The sequence below is a fragment of the Melanotaenia boesemani genome, chromosome 11 (assembly GCF_017639745.1).
Source record: "Melanotaenia boesemani isolate fMelBoe1 chromosome 11, fMelBoe1.pri, whole genome shotgun sequence".
Classification (NCBI taxonomy): domain Eukaryota; kingdom Metazoa; phylum Chordata; class Actinopteri; order Atheriniformes; family Melanotaeniidae; genus Melanotaenia; species Melanotaenia boesemani.
Window position 1 is genome coordinate 10372214 of NC_055692.1, and position 22261 is coordinate 10394474.

The 22261-nt window shown below is 37.9% G+C and overlaps 3 protein-coding genes across 8 annotated transcripts; 2 read left to right on the top strand and 1 right to left on the bottom strand.

The window, feature by feature from the left end:
* Window positions 1-504: 504 nt before the first annotated feature.
* pmpca (peptidase, mitochondrial processing subunit alpha) lies at window positions 505-6339 on the top strand. The gene is made up of 13 exons (XM_041999607.1): window positions 505-582; window positions 2474-2676; window positions 2766-2845; window positions 2927-3009; window positions 3114-3208; window positions 3304-3404; window positions 3547-3810; window positions 3893-3985; window positions 4063-4181; window positions 4286-4376; window positions 4811-4873; window positions 4951-5095; window positions 5180-6339. The coding sequence occupies exons 1-13, from the start codon at window positions 536-538 to the stop codon at window positions 5347-5349; spliced, it is 1554 nt and encodes a 517-aa protein (XP_041855541.1). The 5' UTR covers window positions 505-535; the 3' UTR covers window positions 5350-6339.
* A 54-nt stretch (window positions 6340-6393) lies between these two features.
* On the bottom strand, window positions 6394-12987 carry inpp5e (inositol polyphosphate-5-phosphatase E). Of its 6 annotated transcripts, XM_041999604.1 has the most exons (12): window positions 12837-12981; window positions 12456-12462; window positions 11510-12371; window positions 10655-10778; window positions 10474-10571; window positions 10247-10371; window positions 9065-9184; window positions 8801-8908; window positions 8564-8725; window positions 8365-8480; window positions 8080-8216; window positions 6394-7420 (listed from the first exon to the last, which is right to left on the bottom strand). In XM_041999604.1, the coding sequence occupies exons 3-12, from the start codon at window positions 12307-12309 to the stop codon at window positions 7288-7290; spliced, it is 1923 nt and encodes a 640-aa protein (XP_041855538.1). In that variant the 5' UTR covers window positions 12310-12371; window positions 12456-12462; window positions 12837-12981; the 3' UTR covers window positions 6394-7287. The 6 variants fall into 6 exon arrangements, with proteins under 6 accessions (XP_041855538.1, XP_041855535.1, XP_041855540.1 ...); XM_041999601.1 differs by lacking the exon at window positions 12456-12462 and having other exon boundaries at window positions 12837-12987; XM_041999606.1 differs by lacking the exon at window positions 12456-12462 and having other exon boundaries at window positions 6394-7443; window positions 12837-12987.
* A 2204-nt stretch (window positions 12988-15191) lies between these two features.
* LOC121649110 (gamma-crystallin M2-like) lies at window positions 15192-16859 on the top strand. Its single transcript, XM_041999682.1, has 3 exons — window positions 15192-15224; window positions 16252-16494; window positions 16581-16859. Exons 1-3 carry the CDS (start codon window positions 15192-15194, stop codon window positions 16857-16859), a joined length of 555 nt encoding a protein of 184 aa, XP_041855616.1.
* Window positions 16860-22261: the final 5402 nt, after the last annotated feature.

Below are 22261 nucleotides of genomic sequence, written 5' to 3' on the forward strand. Positions count from 1 at the left end.
AGTCATTTGAAAAATCCAATGGATTGCCACTTTCACACTGAATAAAAAATAAATAGTAATGAAATAATGAAATATAAAAATTAAATGAAAGATATTTAGCTTTACAGACAAATGGGACGTTCACTTCATGCTTGAAAAGTCACATATGTTTTCATTGATTACAAAATCAAACTATATAAAACTCTGTAAAAGATTTAGAAAACATATATATAAGACACAACTTGTGTGTATGTTGTAGATATTGCACTGATAATTTAATGTGTTGTTCAACATTAAAACCATTTCGGATTTTTCTTTTTTTTTCAATCTGATTTTTGTTTGTTTGCTTCTACTGCTCATGAAGAAAGAAAGAAAGAAAGAAAGAAAGAAAGAAAGAAAGAAAGAAAGAAAGAAAGAAAGAAAGAAAGAAAGAAAGAAAGAAAGAAAGAAAGAAAGAAAAAGAACGAATGTGCCGGGAGGTGTGTCTGAACCGGAAGTTGTCAAACAAAACCCTTTCATCACGATCCGGGTTGATTTCCGGTCACAGATCACCAGGATGGCGACTCACATGTCGAGGTGCAGAACTTGGAGTCGGGTTCAAAGGTAATGCGTTTAAAGTTTACGCTTTAACATTTATGCATTCTGGACGTTAACACAGATAAATTTTATAACCAGTATTCCCAGTCTTTTCAGTGTCATGCCCCCCTCTGTCACCTTCAACCACATCACTAAAGATTAGCTTTGTCAGATAGCGAGATGCTAATAGTTAGCCGTCAGTCCTGCTTGATGTTATCTCATGACTCAGTTAAATGTAAAGTCAAGCAAAAGTTAGACTAATTTATTGTATTTCACGAGGTTGAAAACTGTATTAATGCTACTGCTTTTTAAGTTTTTCTTGCTTCTTAAATATGTGATAGCTTAGCTAACTGCTACCTGTTTTGTTTGTTCAAAGTTGATATAATCAGGACTATGTGTGGGTACATTTTTGTGTGACATTGACGTTAGATATTGATTAAATTATGGGGGGCTTTGATGTAAGTTGTTATCAGCATGGTATAGTTAAGTGCTTGTCAGGAGATGAACATTAAATTGCCTTGCAACTCAAGTCGGACAAATTAAGAGCAATGCGTGAAGCTGGTTTTATATCCGTAGAGGAAAATCTCTGTTGGCTCAGAATGATGAAGTAGCTGTTAGCTCCACTGGTCAGACGAGAGCATTCGTCTTTATAAAGATTGTCTGTAGTTTGCATTGAAATGGTAACTCCCTCCTGTCAGCACATTGCTATTGTGAGTTCAGTGTTTACATGGAACTTATTATGTCGCCCTGTATACCATGTAGCATGTTGGTTGCCTACTGTGCAGTATCAGATGAGACTAATGTACGTAAACGTAATTACTTTGTGCCATAAGCTAATGTTTTGTCTGTCCAGAACACACCAACACCCACTGGCCACATGTAGTTATCTTCTCCAGGCACACTACATCCGCAGTTTTCTTGGTACATGCATGCATTTACCAGTTCACCGAATTAAAAATATCAGCATTTAATGTTATCTGCCCCACAAATAATCCATAGTGCAAGCCTAAACTGTATAGAGTTTTGGCAGCGTCTCAAAAATATTTAGTGGCAATATCATCTGTGACATTTCCTGAAAACAGATGCTCTTCTTTTTTTGTCAATATTGTTGTACATATCTCTTTACACCAAGAAAATGGTTGCTTAAGTTGTAAATGGGCCTAACTACATACATGTGAATTTTGTTTCTGTAGAGGTTTGTGCTGTTCTTAATTTTATGTTTCAGATTCAGCCTAAAATATGTATAGATATATCTGAAAAGTTAACACATTTAAAGAGTTAAATGACTTCTGACATCACTATATTAACTGAGAATTTAATAAAAGGCTAGTTTTTGATTAAGTTGTGTACAGAGTATACAAGATTATTTCTTAAATGTCCCAGAATAACAGCTAATAAATTACAACAGAAATTCCCTTTGAAGAATCTAACATATATAAAGTTATGTGCTTTGAAATGGTGACAGTCAAACCTACTCAGGTTAAACATTGCTATTTTTAGTCAAGAAAAACGATTAGTTGGCTTGTCTGATTGGTTTGGTTTATCAATAACTCCGACTAATTGTATTTACACAGTTTATCAGGAGAGAAGCTCTGCATGCATTGTATTTAAGTAGGACATCTTTCACATTCTTATTTTGAAGTTTCCTCTGAGGAAACAGCTGGATTTTAAAGTATGCTATTTTTTTTTAAGAATGGAATTTGTGCCATGGCAGTTGTAGTTGACAAAAAACAACCTTGAATAGCAATTCTCAGATTTTTAACATACTGCTTTATGTAGAAACACAGGAAAATTCCACATGAAACATTTTCATAGTTGTTGTAATCACCTGAAAAAATTCAATCGGGGTAGACAAAGCAGGTGCCATATTTTTGTCAGCCTAAAACCTCTGAAAGGTATTGTTTTGATTCTGTCAAAGGTTTGGGATCGCTGCTTACAGAAGGTACAGCAGTAGCGGAGGATACCCGAATATTTCCCTGTCCACACCTCTGCCTGGGATCCCAAAGCCAGTTTTTGCATCTGTGGATGGACAGGAAAAATACGAGACCAGGATTACCACTCTAGAAAATGGACTCAAAGTTGCCTCCCAAAATAAGTTTGGTCAATTCTGCACAATTGGAAGTAAGCTGCAGCTTTAACTGAAATGTTCTTTTTACACACTTTTGCCTAAACTTGATAAAAATGTTTTCTTTCTTTTTTCCCTTTTTTAGTTTTAGTAAATTCTGGATCCAGACATGAAGCAAAGTACCCAAGTGGAATAGCACACTTCTTAGAGAAACTCTCCTTTTCTGTATGTAGAGAAACACCATAGAATAAAAGGCTAAGGGAGCTTAAGTGTATGAAATAAATGTCAACATATTTTTATCTTTAGTCCACAGCACAGTACGGAAGTAAAGATGAAATCCTTCTCACACTAGAAAAACACGGGGGTATATGTGACTGCCAAACATCAAGGTATTCAACATAGTTCCTGTGTGTTACAGCTTCAGTTCATAAACTTGGTTGTTTTTTATGAGTATTAATTGTATGTGTAATTCATCACTTATTTTGTTGTGCAGGGACACCACCATGTATGCGGTGTCTGCAGAAGTAAAAGGTCTGGACACTGTGGTTAATCTTCTTTCTGATGCGGTCCTTCAGCCTCGCTTGCTGGGTAGGTCCATTCCACTTCACATCAGTCTTGGTAAGCAGATGGTACTGCCTCTCCTAGGAAAGATAACTGTTGGTTTGTTTGTTGTTTTTATGTAGATGAAGAGATTGAGATGACCAGAATGGCCGTACGCTTTGAGTTAGAGGATCTAAACATGAGGCCAGACCCTGAGCCATTACTCACCGAGATGATCCATGCTGTGAGTGACCTCTTGTGACTTTGATGCTCACATAGTGATCCTTTTCTTCGTTTCAGCACGATATTAGCATAGCATCTACTTAGTCCCGGTATACACATACATTAAATGACTTCCTCAAGCTATCACTTGTCATTGTTTCCAGGCTGCATATCGAGGCAACACGGTCGGACTGCCTCGGTTTAGTCCTGTAGAGAACGTGGACAAGATTGACAAGAAGGTGCTTCACAGCTACCTGCGTAACTACTACTGTCCTGAGCGCATGGTGCTGGCAGGAGTGGGCATCGAGCATGAGCAGTTGGTTGAATGTGCCAGGAAGTACTTGCTGGATGTGAAGCCTGTGTGGGGAACGAGCTCAGTAGCCAATGTGGATCTATCAGTAGCTCAGTACACTGGTGGTATTGTCAAGGTGATTACAAGTCTGCTGATTTAACTTAATCATTTGTTCAGTTTGTAGAACAGTCGGGTAATACTTTCCTCTAACACGTTAGATGGAGAAGGATATGTCAGATGTTAGCCTTGGCCCCACTCCGATCCCAGAGCTCACCCACATCATGATCGGCCTGGAGAGCTGCTCCTTCCTGGTTGGTGTTCACAGTGTCTTCCAGAGTCTTTAATCAGCTGCCTGGTACAAGCTGAGTTAAAACGATTCCCTTTACAGGACGATGACTTCATCCCGTTCGCGGTGCTCAACATGATGATGGGTGGAGGTGGTTCCTTCTCTGCAGGAGGACCTGGAAAAGGCATGTTCACTCGCCTGTACTTGAACGTGCTCAACAGGTGAGTGTTTTGCAGATCTAAGCTCACACAGTACCTCACTACCATAATCACAGATTTTAATTTTCCACTGATGGTGACATTTTTCTAATATATATTTGCAATAGGCATCACTGGATGTACAACGCCACCTCCTACCATCACAGCTACGAAGACAGCGGCCTGCTGTGTATCCATGCTAGTGCAGACCCCAGACAGGTTGGTATGGTTGGATCAAAACAAAATTTTTATTTAAAAAAAAAAAATCGAATGAATGATTGAACTGGTTTTGTCAAGAGAAAAACAGTTTCTATAAAAGTGTAACTATGTGAAGTATATCCATATAAAATGGGACACATCTTCGAGTTTTTTTTTTTTTTTTTTTTGCTGTATGAAATTAATAAATAGTATTATTAGTATGATTAATAAAATAGTATTGTTCTTAACCAACATGAGTGAAAAATGTGGAAAACATTTCATCAGTATACATTAGCCTCTTTGGTGTGACATTATTACTACAAAAAGGCATCATTATTTAACATACTATATACATTTCTTTAAATAACGTTTGATATAAAAGCGTTATGACTGAAGGCTATTAGTGAACATTATCCAAACTTAAACTAATAAACACTGCAAATATTGATCTCCAGGTACGGGAGATGGTGGAAATAATAACCAGAGAGTTCATTCAGATGGCTGGCAGTGCAGGAGAGGTAATGATCACCACAAATGTGATTTTATTATCTATAAGTAGAAAGAAAAGCATTTACATTTCCCTCTGTATGCCCAGATGGAGCTGGAGAGAGCCAAGACTCAGCTCAAGTCCATGCTGATGATGAACCTCGAGTCGCGGCCGGTTATTTTTGAGGATGTTGGTCGACAGGTTCTTTCCACAGGAAAGAGAAAGCTGCCACATGAACTGTGTGATCTAATAAGTGAGTCCTCCAAGAAATTAAAAGAATTGTGTCCTGATGATTGATTCTACCTCATGAAATAATTCATGTTTAAATCATTTGTAGGCAGTGTGACAGCTGGCGACATTAAAAGAGTGACCACCAAGATGCTGCGCAGTAAACCTGCTGTGGCGGCTCTCGGAGACCTGACAGAGCTGCCCTCCTACGAACACATCCAGACCGCGTTGTCGAGTAAGGATGGTCGTCTGCCCCGCATGTACCGCCTCTTTCGATAGATCCATGCCACCAGTAACGTCACTGTAAATAAAATGGACTTAAAGGTTACACTAGCGTTCCCTCCCAACACAGAGCTCTGCACGGCTCAGTCTGGGAGGGGACTAACTTCGGGGTTCGGATTTAAGTCCCTGACAGAGAGATAAGAGTGGATTTTAAATCGACACACTGTACTCCACAGTAATCTTGTCTGCATACAGCTGGAGAATCTATATTTATTGTCTATGGGCAGGAAGCCATATGTTGCCATAAATTTGTTTTTAAAGGGATGGTTTACCCCAAAGCAACATTATGTTAATGTTTATTTCCTCTTTCAAACCTGTATGTTTGTGAATGTAGAATGTTAGTCTTCACAGTAAGCCGGCTAACATGTAAAAGAAGGGGACAGCAAACTAAAATAAAGAAGGAAAAAACATCTCTCTCTCTAAAGTAATTTTGAAGGAATAACACTTCAAAAGAATTTAATATTTATACAAGAACATTTTCTTGATGTACTTTTAAAGGTGCAAAAAAAGTAAATAAAATTGCTGGATTTTTTTTTTTTTTTTTTTTGTAGTGATTTTTTTCCCCATGAATTTGAAGTTATGGTTTTAATAATGTTCTTTAAATCTTTAGGCTTAAATCTAAAGTGAAACTTGGTATTTTTGTGTTTCATGGTTGTGTGAACCCCTTTCTAAATTGACCTGGTGAGTTATTTGAAAAACCTCATCATTATACTGATAAGACGATGCGCATTTTAGCCCTTAAAAGTTTAACGTGTTAGCCTAGCTTAAAAGACAAAGATGGGAAAGTAGAAAAGAAATTAAGTTGTCCCATTAAGATACACATCTTGTCTCACTTTGAAGTCTTCTCTCGACAGTTACAGATACTCACATTCTCCCAAATGCAATCGTCTATTTTCTTATTGCCACATTATGTTCTGACTCCAGAGTGAATAAACGTGAACTTTTAACATTTGTCTGCAAACTATGAAATAAATGTATGAATTCTAAGATGTATACATGATCTTTTTTGTACTGTTACAGACAAAATCTATCCAACAAGTGTGTTTTTCAAACATTTATTACTGGATGTTACATTTTAGATGACATAAAAAGTCACAGATTAAGACAAGGCCTTGGTGATAAGAAAACAAGACCGACAGGCACTTTTTAATGAGCAGAGAGCTCATCATGCTTGGAATGCAAGTTTATAGATGTGCTACATTCAGTACATGTTCAGTTTATAGTATATATGAGTTTATAGTAAGGTGAAAGGTAAGGCATTGCGTTAGTCTGTAGCAGAGGATTATTTGGTCTAATAAAAGATGGGCATTCGTAAACAAGATCCTTTTTTTTTTTTACATGGGAGGTTAGTTTTAAAAGTATAAATACATTTAATCTCCCTGATGTACTCTCATACATCTTTGCCATGCTCATGAAATTTGACCTCATAATAAATAATATAACAACAAAATTCAAGTTAGCTCAAACAGCTAAATATTGATAGTATTTTTGTTTAGTGCACCATAAATAAGGCATTTGAACATTATCATTAATAAAAAGGTAACAATGTGGTTTGTAATGCCTCTGAAATGCTTACACAAAGCAAACAGATGCAAATGATCTGTAAGGTTAAATCAGTCCATGTCGAAGCGTGTGACTTAAATAGTAAGCCACGATGGCAACCCCTTCAATCTGTGCTAGTCATGTTTGAGTAGAGGAGGCTGAATAAATAAAGACCAGACTTTAGTTTCTGTCCACACTCTATCTGTCTGACCTCAAGGTCCTCGTGCTCGAGTCCAGCCAGCTTCACCAGGACACAGTGTGGCTCAGTTACCCTTTCACAATCCCAGGGGCTCTGCTTGTTAAGACAACTCTGGTTTCCTTTGGGTCCTCTTCACACCTGTGGCAAAGGTTTTCATCCAGCCCATCCTGATCTGGAGAGTTCATCTGGATAGGTTAGGAGATGGTACAGATGGTGCTGCTGTTTGGACTCGTCATGGCCCTCTTTCTCAGCTCTCTGGCGGTCATCCTCCTCCTGATGCCCTCCAAGTACAAGCTCCGATCAAACAGCCCTCCACACAGGGGAATACTAACAAAAAGCACAACCAAAGACTGTAAAGAAGATAGGGAGGTTGTGCTGTCTGATTATAAAGAATTTAATAAAGATTTACTGGAAAACACATGAAAATGGTTAAAAAAAAAACAAATAGAGATGAGAAGTATAATGGATCTTACATTTCATAGGCTTGCACATTTATCTCTGGGTGTCATAGAAACCTGTTTCCTGAACAGAATCTTTTTTTTTTTCAAGTTTATACTTCAAAGTTGCTATGTGTATATTGCTATTGCAGTTAAAACAATCAGACAAATTAGGTGTCCCATTAGTTTTGGGCAAGGAAAATAATGCACATAATTCTTTATTATTGTTACGTGGCTTAAGCCATTTTCTCACACATTACATGGCTATAATAATTAACTGAAAATATGTGTTGTCCAAATAACAGCCTTGGAGGATGCATGGTGTTTTGTGTTGTATTGGCTGGGACTGCTGTCTTTCCTTCCTAATTTCCTGTGCTGGTGTGTAAAGTTGTTTCTCTTTCTACAATAATTCCACTACTCAGATGTCTCTGTTGTGTTTCTCAACAACTGCATAAACAAATTCAGAACTCTACTTCATCAGGTTGCCAACCATTCAGAAAAATTGGGTCACGTATCAGTGAGGCACTTCTGAATGCAAGTTAAACTCACTTGTCTCTTCCTGGCCTGAGTTTGACCTGAAAGACGGAAATAACAGGTCGGTGGTCTGATGTCTTGATGCTTGAGCAGCTGCTGTACTTGACCACCTTTATGTCATTAGCCTGCCTGCTCTTGAACAGGATCCTGTCCTGTGAACACAAACAGAGACGCTGAACTGCACTGCGAGTGTAAAAATATCATTTACCAGACTTAAGGCACCTTGTAAGCACAGAAACAGTCATACTGGGTTATTAAAGCATGCAATTATCTTTAGTCGTGAGAATTTCACTGTCTTACAGTGTAAGACGGAGTTCTTTGTTTCGAAGTAGTGTCGTAGTTATCGCAGCCAATGTCAAATTTGTATGTGGGGAAGAAATTTATTGGTGCTTCTTGAAAGCCTTTGAATATCGAACCTGCAGGAAAAAATAAAACACAGGGTGACGATCAACGAAACAAAAGATCTTTGTCTAAAGACTGCAGCTTTCTTCATGCATACCATCTTTCATTTCCTTGGAGAGCTGATCATGCTCCAATAGCATGCTCATATCGCCCTCTACTGTGCGTTTCATGATGGTCTCCACATCCGCCCGGTCTTTGCTCAGTCGAAAGTTAAAATCTCCAAACCAGAAGACCTGATCGAATCTTGTGGTGACATCAGCTAAAACAAAAGAATGTATACCTTGAGTTTTATAGTTATTTAGACTTTTTCACGTCTGTAGTTTCAGAGCCTTACATGGAGTAGAGCGGTAAGGGTTGGTGTCTGGAAGGCCTTTGGGAAGAGCTAAAGCTTCAATGATCTTGTTGTAATCCAGTATTCTCTCATAAACTTTGGCATCTCCGGCTGGAAGAACAATAACACATAAGAAACATATGAGACTGTTTGCATTTCATATTCTTTATGCTCATGCTTGTATAATTTTTTTTCCTAAACTCCTGCAGCACTAAGAAATCTCTGCCTTAGTGTTGCCCTTTCACACCAGCAAGGACTCTTACTCACAGGTAAAGTGGGATGTGATGAAGAGGAAGGAAGTTCCAAAAAACATAAAGGCAATTCCCACAGCCCCTTTGGTCTTAATCTGAGAGATGATCCTGGTTGTGACTGTGGCGTGCTCCACCTCTGTGTGGGTCAACAAAGCAAAATAATTATTCCCGAAACTCTATCAGCAAAGAGTGAGATCCAGCTTAATGGTGTAATGTGCAACCTCAAATAAACCACTGGGTATTACTGTACAGCAGCAGACTGAGGCCCAAACAAACTGAGCCTAAACTTAAAAACAAGTCCAACATGGAGATAAAAAATATCGCTCATAAATCCCTATACTTGGACAAATTATTACCTACATGGACTAAGATTGGATCCCTGTGTTTGTTGGAATCTTTTTGACTGAAACCAACATTATTTCTTGTTAAATTTACACACTTGAGAAAAGACATACACACAAACACATGTGCATTAATATGCAAACTGCCTTTCTGAAAAATCTAAACAAGAACTTTATGAGCAGGAAATATGAGACAACGCGATCCCTGTGTCACCTTTATATCCTCTCACTGGAAGAAGTTTGTTGCAGCAGTATTAAAGGTTTAAATGTTGTATACTGGAACTTAACTGCAACAGAAATATGGGGATTTGCTAACAACATTTCCAAACTTGCAAGCCAAACTTGTAAACAAAGTTTAAGATTAAAATGTTAAACCTTATTAAACCATTTAGCACAGAATAAATAGCTTTACTTTCAAATCTACCTTTAAATTGTAAGCCTGTCCTATTTTACTTAATTATAAACACACTGAAGTAACTTAAATAAACCTTCATATATAGTTTTCAGATGTATGCCAATCAAATAATAAATTTATTCAGTTGCAACCTTCATGTCAATAAACTGGCTGAGACTTTTTTTCTAAATTTCACACACTAAATAAATAAGTTCGCTGAGTATGTCATGCTATTTAACAAAAAAATGTAAGACATACTAAAATAATTAAAACTATTTTAAACCTGAAATAAAAGCGTTTGAAGACCTGCAAGTACCTTGCATTTAGGCCACTGCATGAGGCAACAGGCCATTACACCTGGATTACATATCAACTCCTCTGGACAAAATAAATGCAATCAATGCAGCAACATCAAAAGGAGTTTACCCTTCCGAACTGTTCTATCAAGTGAAACAGGACAGACCTGAGCAGAACCACATGAGGTCTCTTCTGATAAATACAGTAAGATACAAAACACCATGTGATGCTGCATATAGCATGACATAGTGAGGTCCCAGAGTCTCCTGAAGACAGGTCTCCCACTCCCTCCTGCACAGACATACACATACAGAACGGTATGACTGAGTTTGCTGCCCATACACAGTGATCAAACATTGCAAAGCTCTTTTGTTTAAACATAACCTATCATACCTGTCAGGACAGCCCTCCTGGACCCCAATGATATAAAAGTCTTGTGCAAATTCAGAGTCTGTTGGAAGGAGGAGATCATTCAAGTTGGTTGGAAAGAACTGTAAATGACAGAAACTTGGTTAAAACTCTGTGTTGGAATGAGTCTGGAATGTGAAACTGGAGAGTCATTACTTCCTCTGACCTTTTCCCCCTGCATGTTCCATGTGACGATGTAGATGCCAACTCTCCTGTCAGGAAAGTAGCGGTCTAGCTCTTCAGCACCGAGCAAAGCACCACTTCCCAACACACTGCCTTCCAGGAAGCTCCTGAAAGGCAAACATTGGAAAAGAAAATGAGCACTGGTATAAAAATTGATCAAATCATGCTGCCTGTGCTGTAAAAGCAAAGCTGCTGTAAAAACCAGAAGTCTGAAAGTAAAATCTCTGTTAGCCTTCCACAAATGAACTGAGCATTAAAACACCAATATTACTCATCGTTCTGTCAAAAAATGTGCTGAACAAGCATCTACTTTGATTCCATGCTGATCCCCCTTCACATTGATTCTTTCTCTTTAAGATATAAGACCCTCTACACACATAAACAGCAGATTCCTGAAGTCTAAATGTGACAGTGATGTCGGTGCTGCTTAAACACCATCTTGTGACTTAAAACTACGTTCCAGATGTGGTCTTAATTTTCACACCTACTCAGACAGTGTAACCAATACTTAAGACAAAAATAGGGGGAGTAATATATAGAACAGACCATTATTGTGCACTGCAAAAACTAAGAGTTACATAGGTGATTAGCTCATCTTGATAATCAGCAAAGAAAGCCATATGCACAATTATATGACCATAATATTGTTCAAAAGGACAAAAATAAGAGGATTCACAACAAAATATGCTTTTATGTGATGGTGTCACTGAGCTATATCTACACTCTAAAAGACAACTAGCATCATAGCAGTCTTACACCAGAAAGAAGACACTACACAAATGAGCCTTAAAACTCAACCGAGGTCCATCTTATACATGATCAACTATGTCTACTGTACCTGTTTCTCACATCCTGGGGTCTGATGGGGCTAAGAACGCTGTAGATGGACTTCATGGAGTTAACAGAGGCACTATCTGAACCCATGTTCTCCAGAAGCCGGCTGTCACTCAGGTTCCTGTGGATTCTCTCTCCAAACTTCTCTTTGGCCAGCACAGCATAATCCAAGCAATCCCTGTCAATCCTATTAGCTGCCCTTAAAGTGGCTGATGCAAAGTTCTTGCCTAGAGCAGGCAGTGGACCTGTGGGCTGCACCGGAGATAGACGCAACTTGGTGGACCTCCCTCGGTGGTCTGCAGCGTTACTGTGCTCATTATGTGGCCATCTATCACACTCTGACAGACTCCTTTCTCTGTCCTGGAAGACTGGAGAGCCTGTCCTGATAGCAGAGAGACGCCTCACATCAGAGTACTGGTCGTTCTTGACACTGGCTGTGCTACCGAGAACAAATCCACTTGGAGCTGTTGGGTCTTCCTTAAGTGAGTCTGTGGAGGATCCAGTCTCAGCTCGGTCACTCAGACTCTCCTGACTGTTTTTCAGCCTCCTGGTTCTCACAGTCTCTTCCACAGAGCCACTTTTAATTAATTTTGTCAGCTTGGGTAATGAGGGGGGCTGAGGCTGGTATGGTGTAATCTCTTCACCTGCATTTCTTGAAACAAGTACAAGCTCATCATTGTGCTCATTAGTTGATTTGACATCATTTAAGGACTTTTTTATTTGTCTACCCTCAGTGTTTACTGTGTTCCCATCACCAGAAGGCTCGCGGGTCAGATAAAGGGAGCAGTCCTCGCCATTCTCCATCTTCTCCTCAGGTCTGAGACCAGCTCTGGTCAGGTGGATACAGCGCTCTCATTTCTAAATGCCTGAAGATTTACGACATAATACCAAGATTAAGTGCTAATAACGAGCTAAGACGAAATGTAAAAGCAGTCTCGTAACTGACTGACCTGTTTCCTTTAAAAGGAAAAAAAAGTGCAACAGGAGATACGGTTGTTTTAGCTGGTAGCATCTACACAAGCGACAAAAGCGACGAAACGACGACTGGCAAGCGATTAAACTGGGATACCAGCGTAAGCTAGTTAATATGATCTTTGTCTGTCTTACTATGTCACTGAATAAAAAAATATTCGTCAGCTTTTAACTTATTAAACCTCTACATCTAACATACGGTTTCCTCAAAAAGTCACTTAAGCAGAAACTGGGTTATCATTAGCTAAATATTCATGCTAACTGGGTGCTGTATTCAGTAATGAGCAAAGCTAAAATGCTAACAACAGCTATACAAGCTAGAACTAACAAACGCTTACAGTTAATATTTTTATATTTACACAAATAAGAAGGTATTGCTGGTTGTTTTAGTCTTCCCAGGGGAATACCTATTCCCCAGTCGCAGGGTGCTGCAGAACTACCTTAACTACTGACTGCTTAAAGATAGCTCCGTGACTTCCTTAGCAACGTTTAACAACAAAGATTTTGTTGCCAAGAGGGTCACTCTGTGATTAAACATGTGTCATAGCGCCCCTACATGTTGAGAAAGTAAATTGCAGCCATACCTCAAATAAAACACACGAGGTTAACATTTTAATTTATATGTACAGTTTAACCTGCATGTTTTCCCTTTGTGCATGATACTTCCTGTTCATGATTGCCACATTTGCTTCTTATTTGTAATTAGATCCCCAAATACTTATTGGTTTATTTGATTTATGGTCAGATCCCTGTCTATCCTGTTCCACTTGCCTTTGTGCTGCGTTGGCAGATTTCTGTAGTTATTTGAAGTTGTTTTTGTTGTTGTTTAGTTTTTTGTTCTTTATGTTTATTATCCTGCTACCGCAGTTTCATTTAATTGTCATGATTTGTATGTCCAGTTGTATTCTGAATCATAATCTTGTATTTGAGTCCTTCCTCCTCATTGCCTCATTATAGTGCAAGTATTGGATGAGATATTCCCTTTTTTATCTTAATAAAGTTATTGTAAAAGTACAAATAATGATCTCCTTTAAAAATATGTAAGTGAAAATACCATGTGATGCTGCATATAGCATGCATGATCACAAAACTGCACAATAAAACTGCACAGTTAAATAAATTCAATGCAATGTCACAGCAGGATAAATGCAGTTGTAGTTGGTTGATCTAAAGCCAGTTTTGAGCAATTAATGTTCAAATGTAGATTAATTCTATCTTATTTTCTATTTTTCATTTGTGTTGGTATTGAAAAATTTAAACTTAAGAAAAAGCTGCAGGGGCAGGAATAGAAACATTTTTAAATTTTATTTATTTATTTACTTTTTTATTTGCTTACTTACTTTTTCCAGCTTGTCTGTCTTTGTATAGGTGCTCCCAATGATTCTCAGCTTTGTTTTTCTTAAAGATGCTGCAGGTGGTTTTCTGTTTCCTTACAGGTGTAGCAGCATGTTGTCTGGTCTTGCTGTTGTGATTAAACAACTGATGCTGTTGAATTTCTATCTGGTGTTTGCTTGTCTCCTTTTTTTCTCTTTACTCTCTTTTTATCTTCTTTTTACTTTCTCCTTTCTTTTGCCCCTACCCAACTTGTCAGTCCTAGCATTATTATGTAAATTCAGCAATAGACTAAATAAAAAATAAAGAATAATACTGAAGTATAAAGAGGAGCTTTATATTAATAAAGCTCCTCTTGGCAAAGCAAATTTGTTTGGTACAACACAACACTGCATTATTCTGCTTGCTTTGATGCTGGACAGGACAAAAAAAAAGAAAAAAGTTAATTAATGGTGATCCATATTTGTATGCCTTTAATGCTGTATGGACACTTATATTTCACTGATCATGAGAAAACTTGCTTTGAGCCAAATCCCAAGTTTTATCAGTATTTCTCCTGCATTATTGTCCATGTAACTGCACAGTCATCACATCTGGTATTTTTCTTTTTCTTTTGTTTTTTTACTTCTGCATCAACTTCATTGATTGTAAACAGTCTGGACAGACAAATATTACCCCCACACAGACAGTTAGAGACATGATGTTGTAGGAATGCTGGCTTATGATCACAAACATTGTAGTGTTGATGTAGAACAACGAGTAGCGACAAATTACATGCTGCATTCACTTGCACTTGGACATCTGAGGTAGAAGTCAGTTCATATTGAATTAGGTAGAATTTGAAAAGCTATTCTTGGAGTGCATAAAGGATCCGTTTGTCACACTACAAATAATCAACTGATCAACTTTATATTCATGTTTCTTTGCCAACTAAAAACCACAATGTTCATATCAGTGTTTCAATTTATATGATTTTTTTTTTAATCCTGTTTTTAGAAAATTCCTATAGCTGCCTTTACATGAAACTACAAAAGCTTTCCTCATGAATTACAATATGCCTAAAACAGTAAAATAGTACAGTAAAATTACAAACAGTACATAATGTCAATGACAAAGCAAAAACACCTTTGTACCCTTTTTGTCACTGCCCTACATTTTTCGAGAAGTGACCTCTGAAAGGATTTGTTAGCTTCGGGCCCCTGGAAATGTAGACAATTCCTCCATGTACAGTGTATTTCTATGACATTGTCGCTGGCTCAGGGGGTTTAGACAAAGGGCCAGTCTGCAGGGGTCAAGTATAAAAGGAAGGGGTTAAACCAGGTGGGGTACAGTTTGGTGCAAGACCAGGAGCAGCTCCAGCAGCGGCAACAACAACAGACAGAATGACGTCCACTGGAATGAACATGATGAGCAGAGTAAGTCTGCATTTTCATAATTTTATGTAATATGACACTTAAATGTTTAAATGAACAGACTGGAATAAAATCTCTCTGGCCTAAAACATCTATGTATTTGTTAAAGGTGTTTTTAAAAGGTGCAGCTCAATTTCAATAACAACCCTGAATTAGCCTTTTTATTTTATTTGATTTTATTTTAAATTTGATTTTATTTGATTTATTAATTTTATATTAATTTATTTAATTTGATCTATTTTAATGCAATTATTTCATAATGCATTTATTTATTTTAAATAGTATTTATTCATGTAGCATTTTATGTTGTGTTTTTAATTGTTGATTAAAAAAAAATCATACTTTTTCTTTTTTTTTTTAACTTTAAACTTACAGCCTTATAGTTGCACTGTGGGCCCTGATCTGAGCGGTTTCTGTGGCAAAGCCCTCTGTGGTTGTGGAATGGGGTGGCTCCCAGTGTGGATGGATCCCTATGATATTGTTATCTTACCTGGTTCATTAGTGCCAAATCAGATCTTTATTTCTATAAAAGTTTTAATATTTATATTCTGTTGGAGATGGAAACTGGGTGTGAGAGTTTGTGTTGGGGGATTGTATGTTTGGTGTATGTTTGTGTGTCAGTATGATCAGGTATGTGTTGCTAAATTGATATGTAATATACTTGTGTGTGAAGTCTTGTGTTTTTAATATGTAAAAATGTGGGGTTTTTTTTATGTTAAGCACTTTGTGCTGCTTTTATGTATGAAAAGTGCTCTATAAATCAAATTTGATTTGTTGTCTTTTATTACCTTGTTGGTGGTTTATGGCCTTAATTAGTTTAATTATAGCACTCAAAAATGTTTAAATTGCTTCAAGGTCTGCATCAAGCAGCAGACAAATAGAGTTAAAGTCTAAGGAAAGTTGAGCATTACAACACTAAAAAAAACCAAATGTCCAAAAGAAGGAGGCCAATGTCAAACTTAAAAATTCAACTGATTGAAATTCAGCTTTGTTCAAGCTCTTTGTACTAACCAAAGTCTCTCTCCTTCAGATCGTCTTCTACGAGGACAGGAACTTCCAAGGTCGTTCCTATGAGTGCATGAGCGACTGCCCAGACATGTCCTCCTACCTGAGCAGGTGCCACTCCTGCAGGGTGGAGAGAGGTTGCTTCATGGTGTATGACCGCACCAACTACATGGGCAACCAGTATTTCATGAGGAGGGGCGAGTACTCTGACTACATGAGCATGATGGGAATGAGCAACTTCATCAGGTCCTGTCGTATGATCCCCATGGTAAGTAATCACCCTTATACTACATTTACTGTCATTAACAGTTGTGAAATATTCTCACTTTAACTGGCTTGTTGTTTGCACCACAGTACAGGGGATCCTACAGAATGAGGATCTACGAGAGGGAGAACTTTGGAGGTCAGATGTACGAGCTGATGGATGACTGCGACAGCATCATGGACCGTTACCGCATGTCTAACTGCATGTCCTGTAACGTGATGGACGGCCACTGGCTGATGTATGAGCAGCCCCACTTCAGAGGCAGAATGATGTACATGAGGCCCGGAGAGTACAGGAACTTCATGAACATGGGCATGAGTGGCATGAACTTCATGAGCATGAGACGCATCACCGACTCCTTCTATTAGACACTTTGCACTTAATAAAACTGTCATAAACTGAGCTGTTGGTGTGTTTAAACCTTGTTTACTCTAAGTACTCTACTTATAGCCTTTTGTGACACATAGTGTGGTAATAACTTAAAATATAATCAGTCAATCAATAAGACAATTATATCTATGTTGACTGCATGGGGGGTGTTCTTCAGTTTTCTCTGGTGTAGAGAAATTCAGCACCACAGACACAGGAAGGGAAAACAAATCAAAGTTTTAAGTGCCTCCTTTTTACTTATGTGTGCCAGCAAAAATGAAAACTTCAAACACCATAAATGACCTTGAGTCAAATTTTTATGAGCAGCTAAATTGAACATCTTTGAAGAGAAAGGTAGATCCAATCAATAAGATGTGAGGAAAAAACAGAAAGTTGGTTTACATATAGCCAGCGTATTAACAATGGATGTAGCAGGACCTGGAAAATGAAGCAAATGAGGAAGACCCGTCAACCTGTATTCTTCCTCAAGACCACCAGGAGGCGACAAATCTAACTGTAAAAATCAAAATCTAATCACCTGATTAATTTAGTATTTTACCTCATATGTCTTATGGTCTCAGTGGCTACATTCAAGTATTTTTTGACAATAGAGCATGATGTTCTTGTTTATTTCTTTATTTATTTTTAATTATTTATTTATTATGGTCCCATTCAGTGTGAAGGATGATACACTTTCAGGAAGGGCTGTGTGGTTTCACACAGCAAGCAAGGTTGAAACCAAACCTGAATTACAGAATGTATCTGAAATTTCACAATACTATGTGACGCAATGTCTCCATCGAACACTTAATGATATGAAGCTTAGCCTAGCAGAATATGAAAAAAGACAGTATTTATTGTTTTAGAGGACTGCAAAGGACTATTTAGCATTTTTTATGTGTATTTGACTATGTTCTTTCAAAGCACCTCATAGCAATCTATCCAAAACATTCTTCCAAGTACTTCTACAGACTTATTGTGACTCGTAGTTTTTTATTAGAAAGGTGGGAAGTCCACAAACACATCCAAATCAGCCCAGTTAAGTCCTGACCTGGAATAGGCCTGGCTTTGATCATTACTGTTCCAAAGAGTAAAAATAAACGTTTAAGTGTAAATTTTGAAGATTCACACTAGGTGGCAGTGTCATGTGGTTGATTTGACGAATATTGGGTCCATTTGGTATGCTTAGGTGGACTAATAAGGAACTCGCTTCTATAAATATTACAGTAGTTCAAGAAGTGCCCAATTCCTTTGCTGTTAAGACTTAAACCACTATGAACACTGTAATTTCACTTTTTAAACAATAAAAAAAGGAAAAAAAAGTTCTGAACCAGCTGTCAAAGCAAAAGTTCAGTTTGAAGGAACACCGTTCATTCAGGGGAAAGACAGACATGTGAAGATAAATTTAACTAATCGGACTGTTCACCGTCTTTTGTTTTCCAGCTGAGGAGCAGACCAGCTGCCTTCCTGTTATAATAAGACAGTTGTTGCACTGAGCTGGATGAGGTTTAGTCTAAATTTGAGTGGAAATAAAACTGTTATGTCTATTGCCTTTTTATCATAAACTTTAAGATTTTCAAATAAATACTGAGATAGCTGAGATTGTCTGGTAACATCAGTACAATTCCTATTTGGCTTCAGTGTTGCTCACATGTTATGAGATCTAAATATTGCTGTTGGACCACTTGAGTTTGTTTCCCAGTGTTTCCTTCAGCCCTGTTCCCTGAACAAAGCCACAGAGCAGGCATACAGGAAAGCATGCAAAACTTGACACGTAAAAACACTGACATTTTTAAATCCGAGATAATTGTAAGCTGAAGCAATTTGCAGGTTAGTAACCACAGAGAATTAATTTACAAAGAATTTTTTAAATTATAACCTATTACAACCTCACAAAAAGGGAAGTTATTCCAAAATAGGACAATATTGAAAGAATCAGGAACCTAAAGTATATCTATATGCTTCTGAGGGACCACCAACTTACTTCCTTTGGAGTATTCACTACATTTATTTCATGAGTGTAGATGAGACATGGATATAAACTAACTTAATTGGTCAGGGCAGCTCTACAACTAGAAATCTCGGGCTTGCACAAACACACAGGTGATGATAATTCTGGCAGAATGAACTCATACTATTACTTTGTTTGGGTCCAAACTCAAGGAGTCGTCATGGACGCATGTTTTTTACATAGCAAAACAAAAATCCTTACCACAAACATGCACATTTATGTCAAGTTTCCACACCTCTGACTGGCAAATTATAAAGCACATTTCTCCATTATTCCTTCTAACTCTTCTTCTTTTTTTCTCTCCTCTTCCTCCAGAGAACAGACAATCCAGCAGGCGAGTGGGGAATCGATGCCCTGATACAAGATTCAGCCTAATGAGGATCAGAAACATCTTAATAAAGACCCATAATCCACCACTTAATCCCTCATTACAGAATCATCTGCATTCTCTGGTCCTTCTCCGTACCGCCGCAGCGACGGCACATTCAGGTCCATTGTTCTGCCTCGTCTCATCTCTCACCCTGGGCTACATCTCCCTTTGTCTCCCCTCGGTGTCAGTTATATTTGATCTGCTCTCATTAGACTTTCAGACGAGATGAGCAGAAGGGGCTGAAAATAGTGCTTTTGTGTGCACTTCTATGCTATCTCTTGTCTGAAATGGAAAATGAGACATATGCTTAATGAGGAGGGGATGGACTGTGACTTGGTCCGACAGTGAGATAGGAAGTGTATTGTGAGGAAGGTGCCGTGACCGATACTGTTAAAGGACACACTTTCCAGGCATCGTCTGTGTCAGTAATTATGACTTCTGAGGATGTGAAAATCGCTCTGAAGTGGAACAGAAGGATTAAAGTTTAATGCAGAGCCACTGAGACGTAAAGACTTCAGTTTTGTGCAGCATTGGCACAAAAGTTAGGGAAGTTTTACTAAAGTTTCCAAAAGTATGTACACACATTTTTTCTAAAAGCACCCCTGCTGCAAATCAGTATAACAGAAATAACAGATTGTGTGCATGTCACCAAGGTTGTGAGGCTGTTATGAGGTGAAAAACAAAGACCGAATATATATATATATATATATATATATATATATATATATATATATATATATAAAAAGTAAGTCAATTATCTCAACATTTCCCATGAATTAACTTTAGTTATTAAAGAAGTACTACTAAACTTTGACAGATTTTCTCTGTGATATGCCCCCCAACGACAGCTAATTCAACATCAATCTTGCATCAATTGGATAATGTCCTCTTGCATTTCTTTGCTGAAGTGACCCTGATGTGGATGCAAAACGACTAATGTTTTGATGTCCATTTGCTAGCATGTGACAGGTTGCCATAGGGTGAAAAACTGCTGTAAAGTGATGGATAAAAAAGAAAAAAGTTGTGAAGTGCGTCGTCTTAGCTTTGGGTAGCTGCTGGGCAACAACAGCTCCAGGAATGTGCATAATTAATCTCACTGTGCCACCAAAACAAGTCAAAACACATATTTTTATATTTTTAAAAAGTTGCATAGTTCTGCTTTAAAATACAAAGAACAAATCCAACTTCGTTTTTATTTGTTTGAATGACCTTAATTTCCAAATAAATCCACAAAAAGAATCTAATTTTTCCTTTTATTTTCTCACAGTGAGGACATAAAAAGATAATATAAAAAAAAAATCAAACAAAAAACTAAAAGGCTAAAGGTTTACACCAGAAATCCTTAAATCCCTGTTTCCATAATCATAAATCTGTTCCAATACTTCCTGAATGTGGCACTAAAACACTATGTTCAAATGTAACTGTTGGATATCTGAAGTGCTTCAGGCTGAATTTTAGAGGCTCTTATGAAAAAAGGTATTTCTTGTTATATTGCTTTCCTGACATTATATGGAAAAATGCTTAAAACTGTATGCCCCCAGTTCAGAGGTACCATAAATTCTGATCAGCGGTTCTATTTAACAGATGTCTGATCTGATCAAACGTCTTTAACAGCATGAACAGTCGGCTATGGAATGAGGCATCATAATGCAACATTAGTAACAACTGTTTAATTTCTAGTTATATTACAGATCCATCACTAAAACAACTGGGTGAGTCCTGCCAAGTAAATTCACCCCATTCTCAATACTCGTATGCAAGCAGACAGACACACTCCAATTTAGGCTAACGAAGGAGGTTAATATAGAATTATGTGTCAAGAGAGAAGGAGGATCTCTTTTCCTGTAGGTGAAGCTGTGAGCTATGATCCTCAAAAGGGAGGGATAATTAGCCCCATGAAGGTATGAAGAGGGTTGATTCTTATCCTGTACCACCCCTCCTTCATCATTACTCTGTGTGCTATGGTGTAGGAGGTGGAAGGGGATAAAACAAAACAAATAAAACTCATTAAAGGTGCTCGTGTGGCTACAAATCCTTTTCTGCAGTGTTCTAACGCACCACAGACATCATTAGCTGTGGTGAAAGGAGTCATCGTTATTCTGCCTGGATATGAACGCAGATCAAAGCTTGCTATACTTCATTTTCTTTTAACCTGAGGCAGAATTCTTAAAATCTGAGCCCCTGTTTGGCAGGTTTCCATTTTTTCCTTGCTGACTGTGGCTTATAGAGCCCCAAAAAAATCACTTTCTACAGAAAGAGCAAAAAAAATCTAAATGTTTTCTTCAATATTGCACCCATGGCATATTCTTCCTGAAAGAAACTGAGTTAATTTTTAATGATTGGGGGAAAAAAGTGTTTGTAGTTTTATGAAAGAAACTTACAAAATCTTGATGTAAAGTTGTTTGTTGAGAGGCCTGGTTTTCCTATTTTTCTGCTCTCATGTTTAATTTTTTTCTCCCTAACCATGCGTGTATTACTATCCAAACAACCCTGACTAATCATTTAGATGAAAACTAAAAAATCTTTGTATCACAAATTAACCAAACCAGTACCATTCACACAAAAAAATGTTTTATAAATATATCTCTCAGCTTCCGAAGGACTGGGCAAATATTTTTCAGTAAACCACCACCAACTTTTCACATGTGACGTGTTATTAAAACCACATTCTTGCATCATTTCACACACATTTGCATCAGCTCTGGGTTTCATCCCAACGACCCCACTGATCTGACATGCCTGATAAGGGCAGTGTCATATTTTTTTCCCTCAGATAAGATGATGGCCTCTACACATCCTGGCAATTTGATCTCTTATGTGCAAAAAGGTCCTTTGGCTCCTGCACAGACAAGCTGTTTACATTGGGCAGGTGCAGGTGTTTTCTCCTCGGGGAAGCTCATTGCTGTAACTGTTATCAGACAGTGGAACAGAGAGCGAGCATGTGCCAACAAACATACAGTTAACTAATCACATATGATAGCATCTACAGCTAACAGACAGCAAGCACACGTTACAACCCT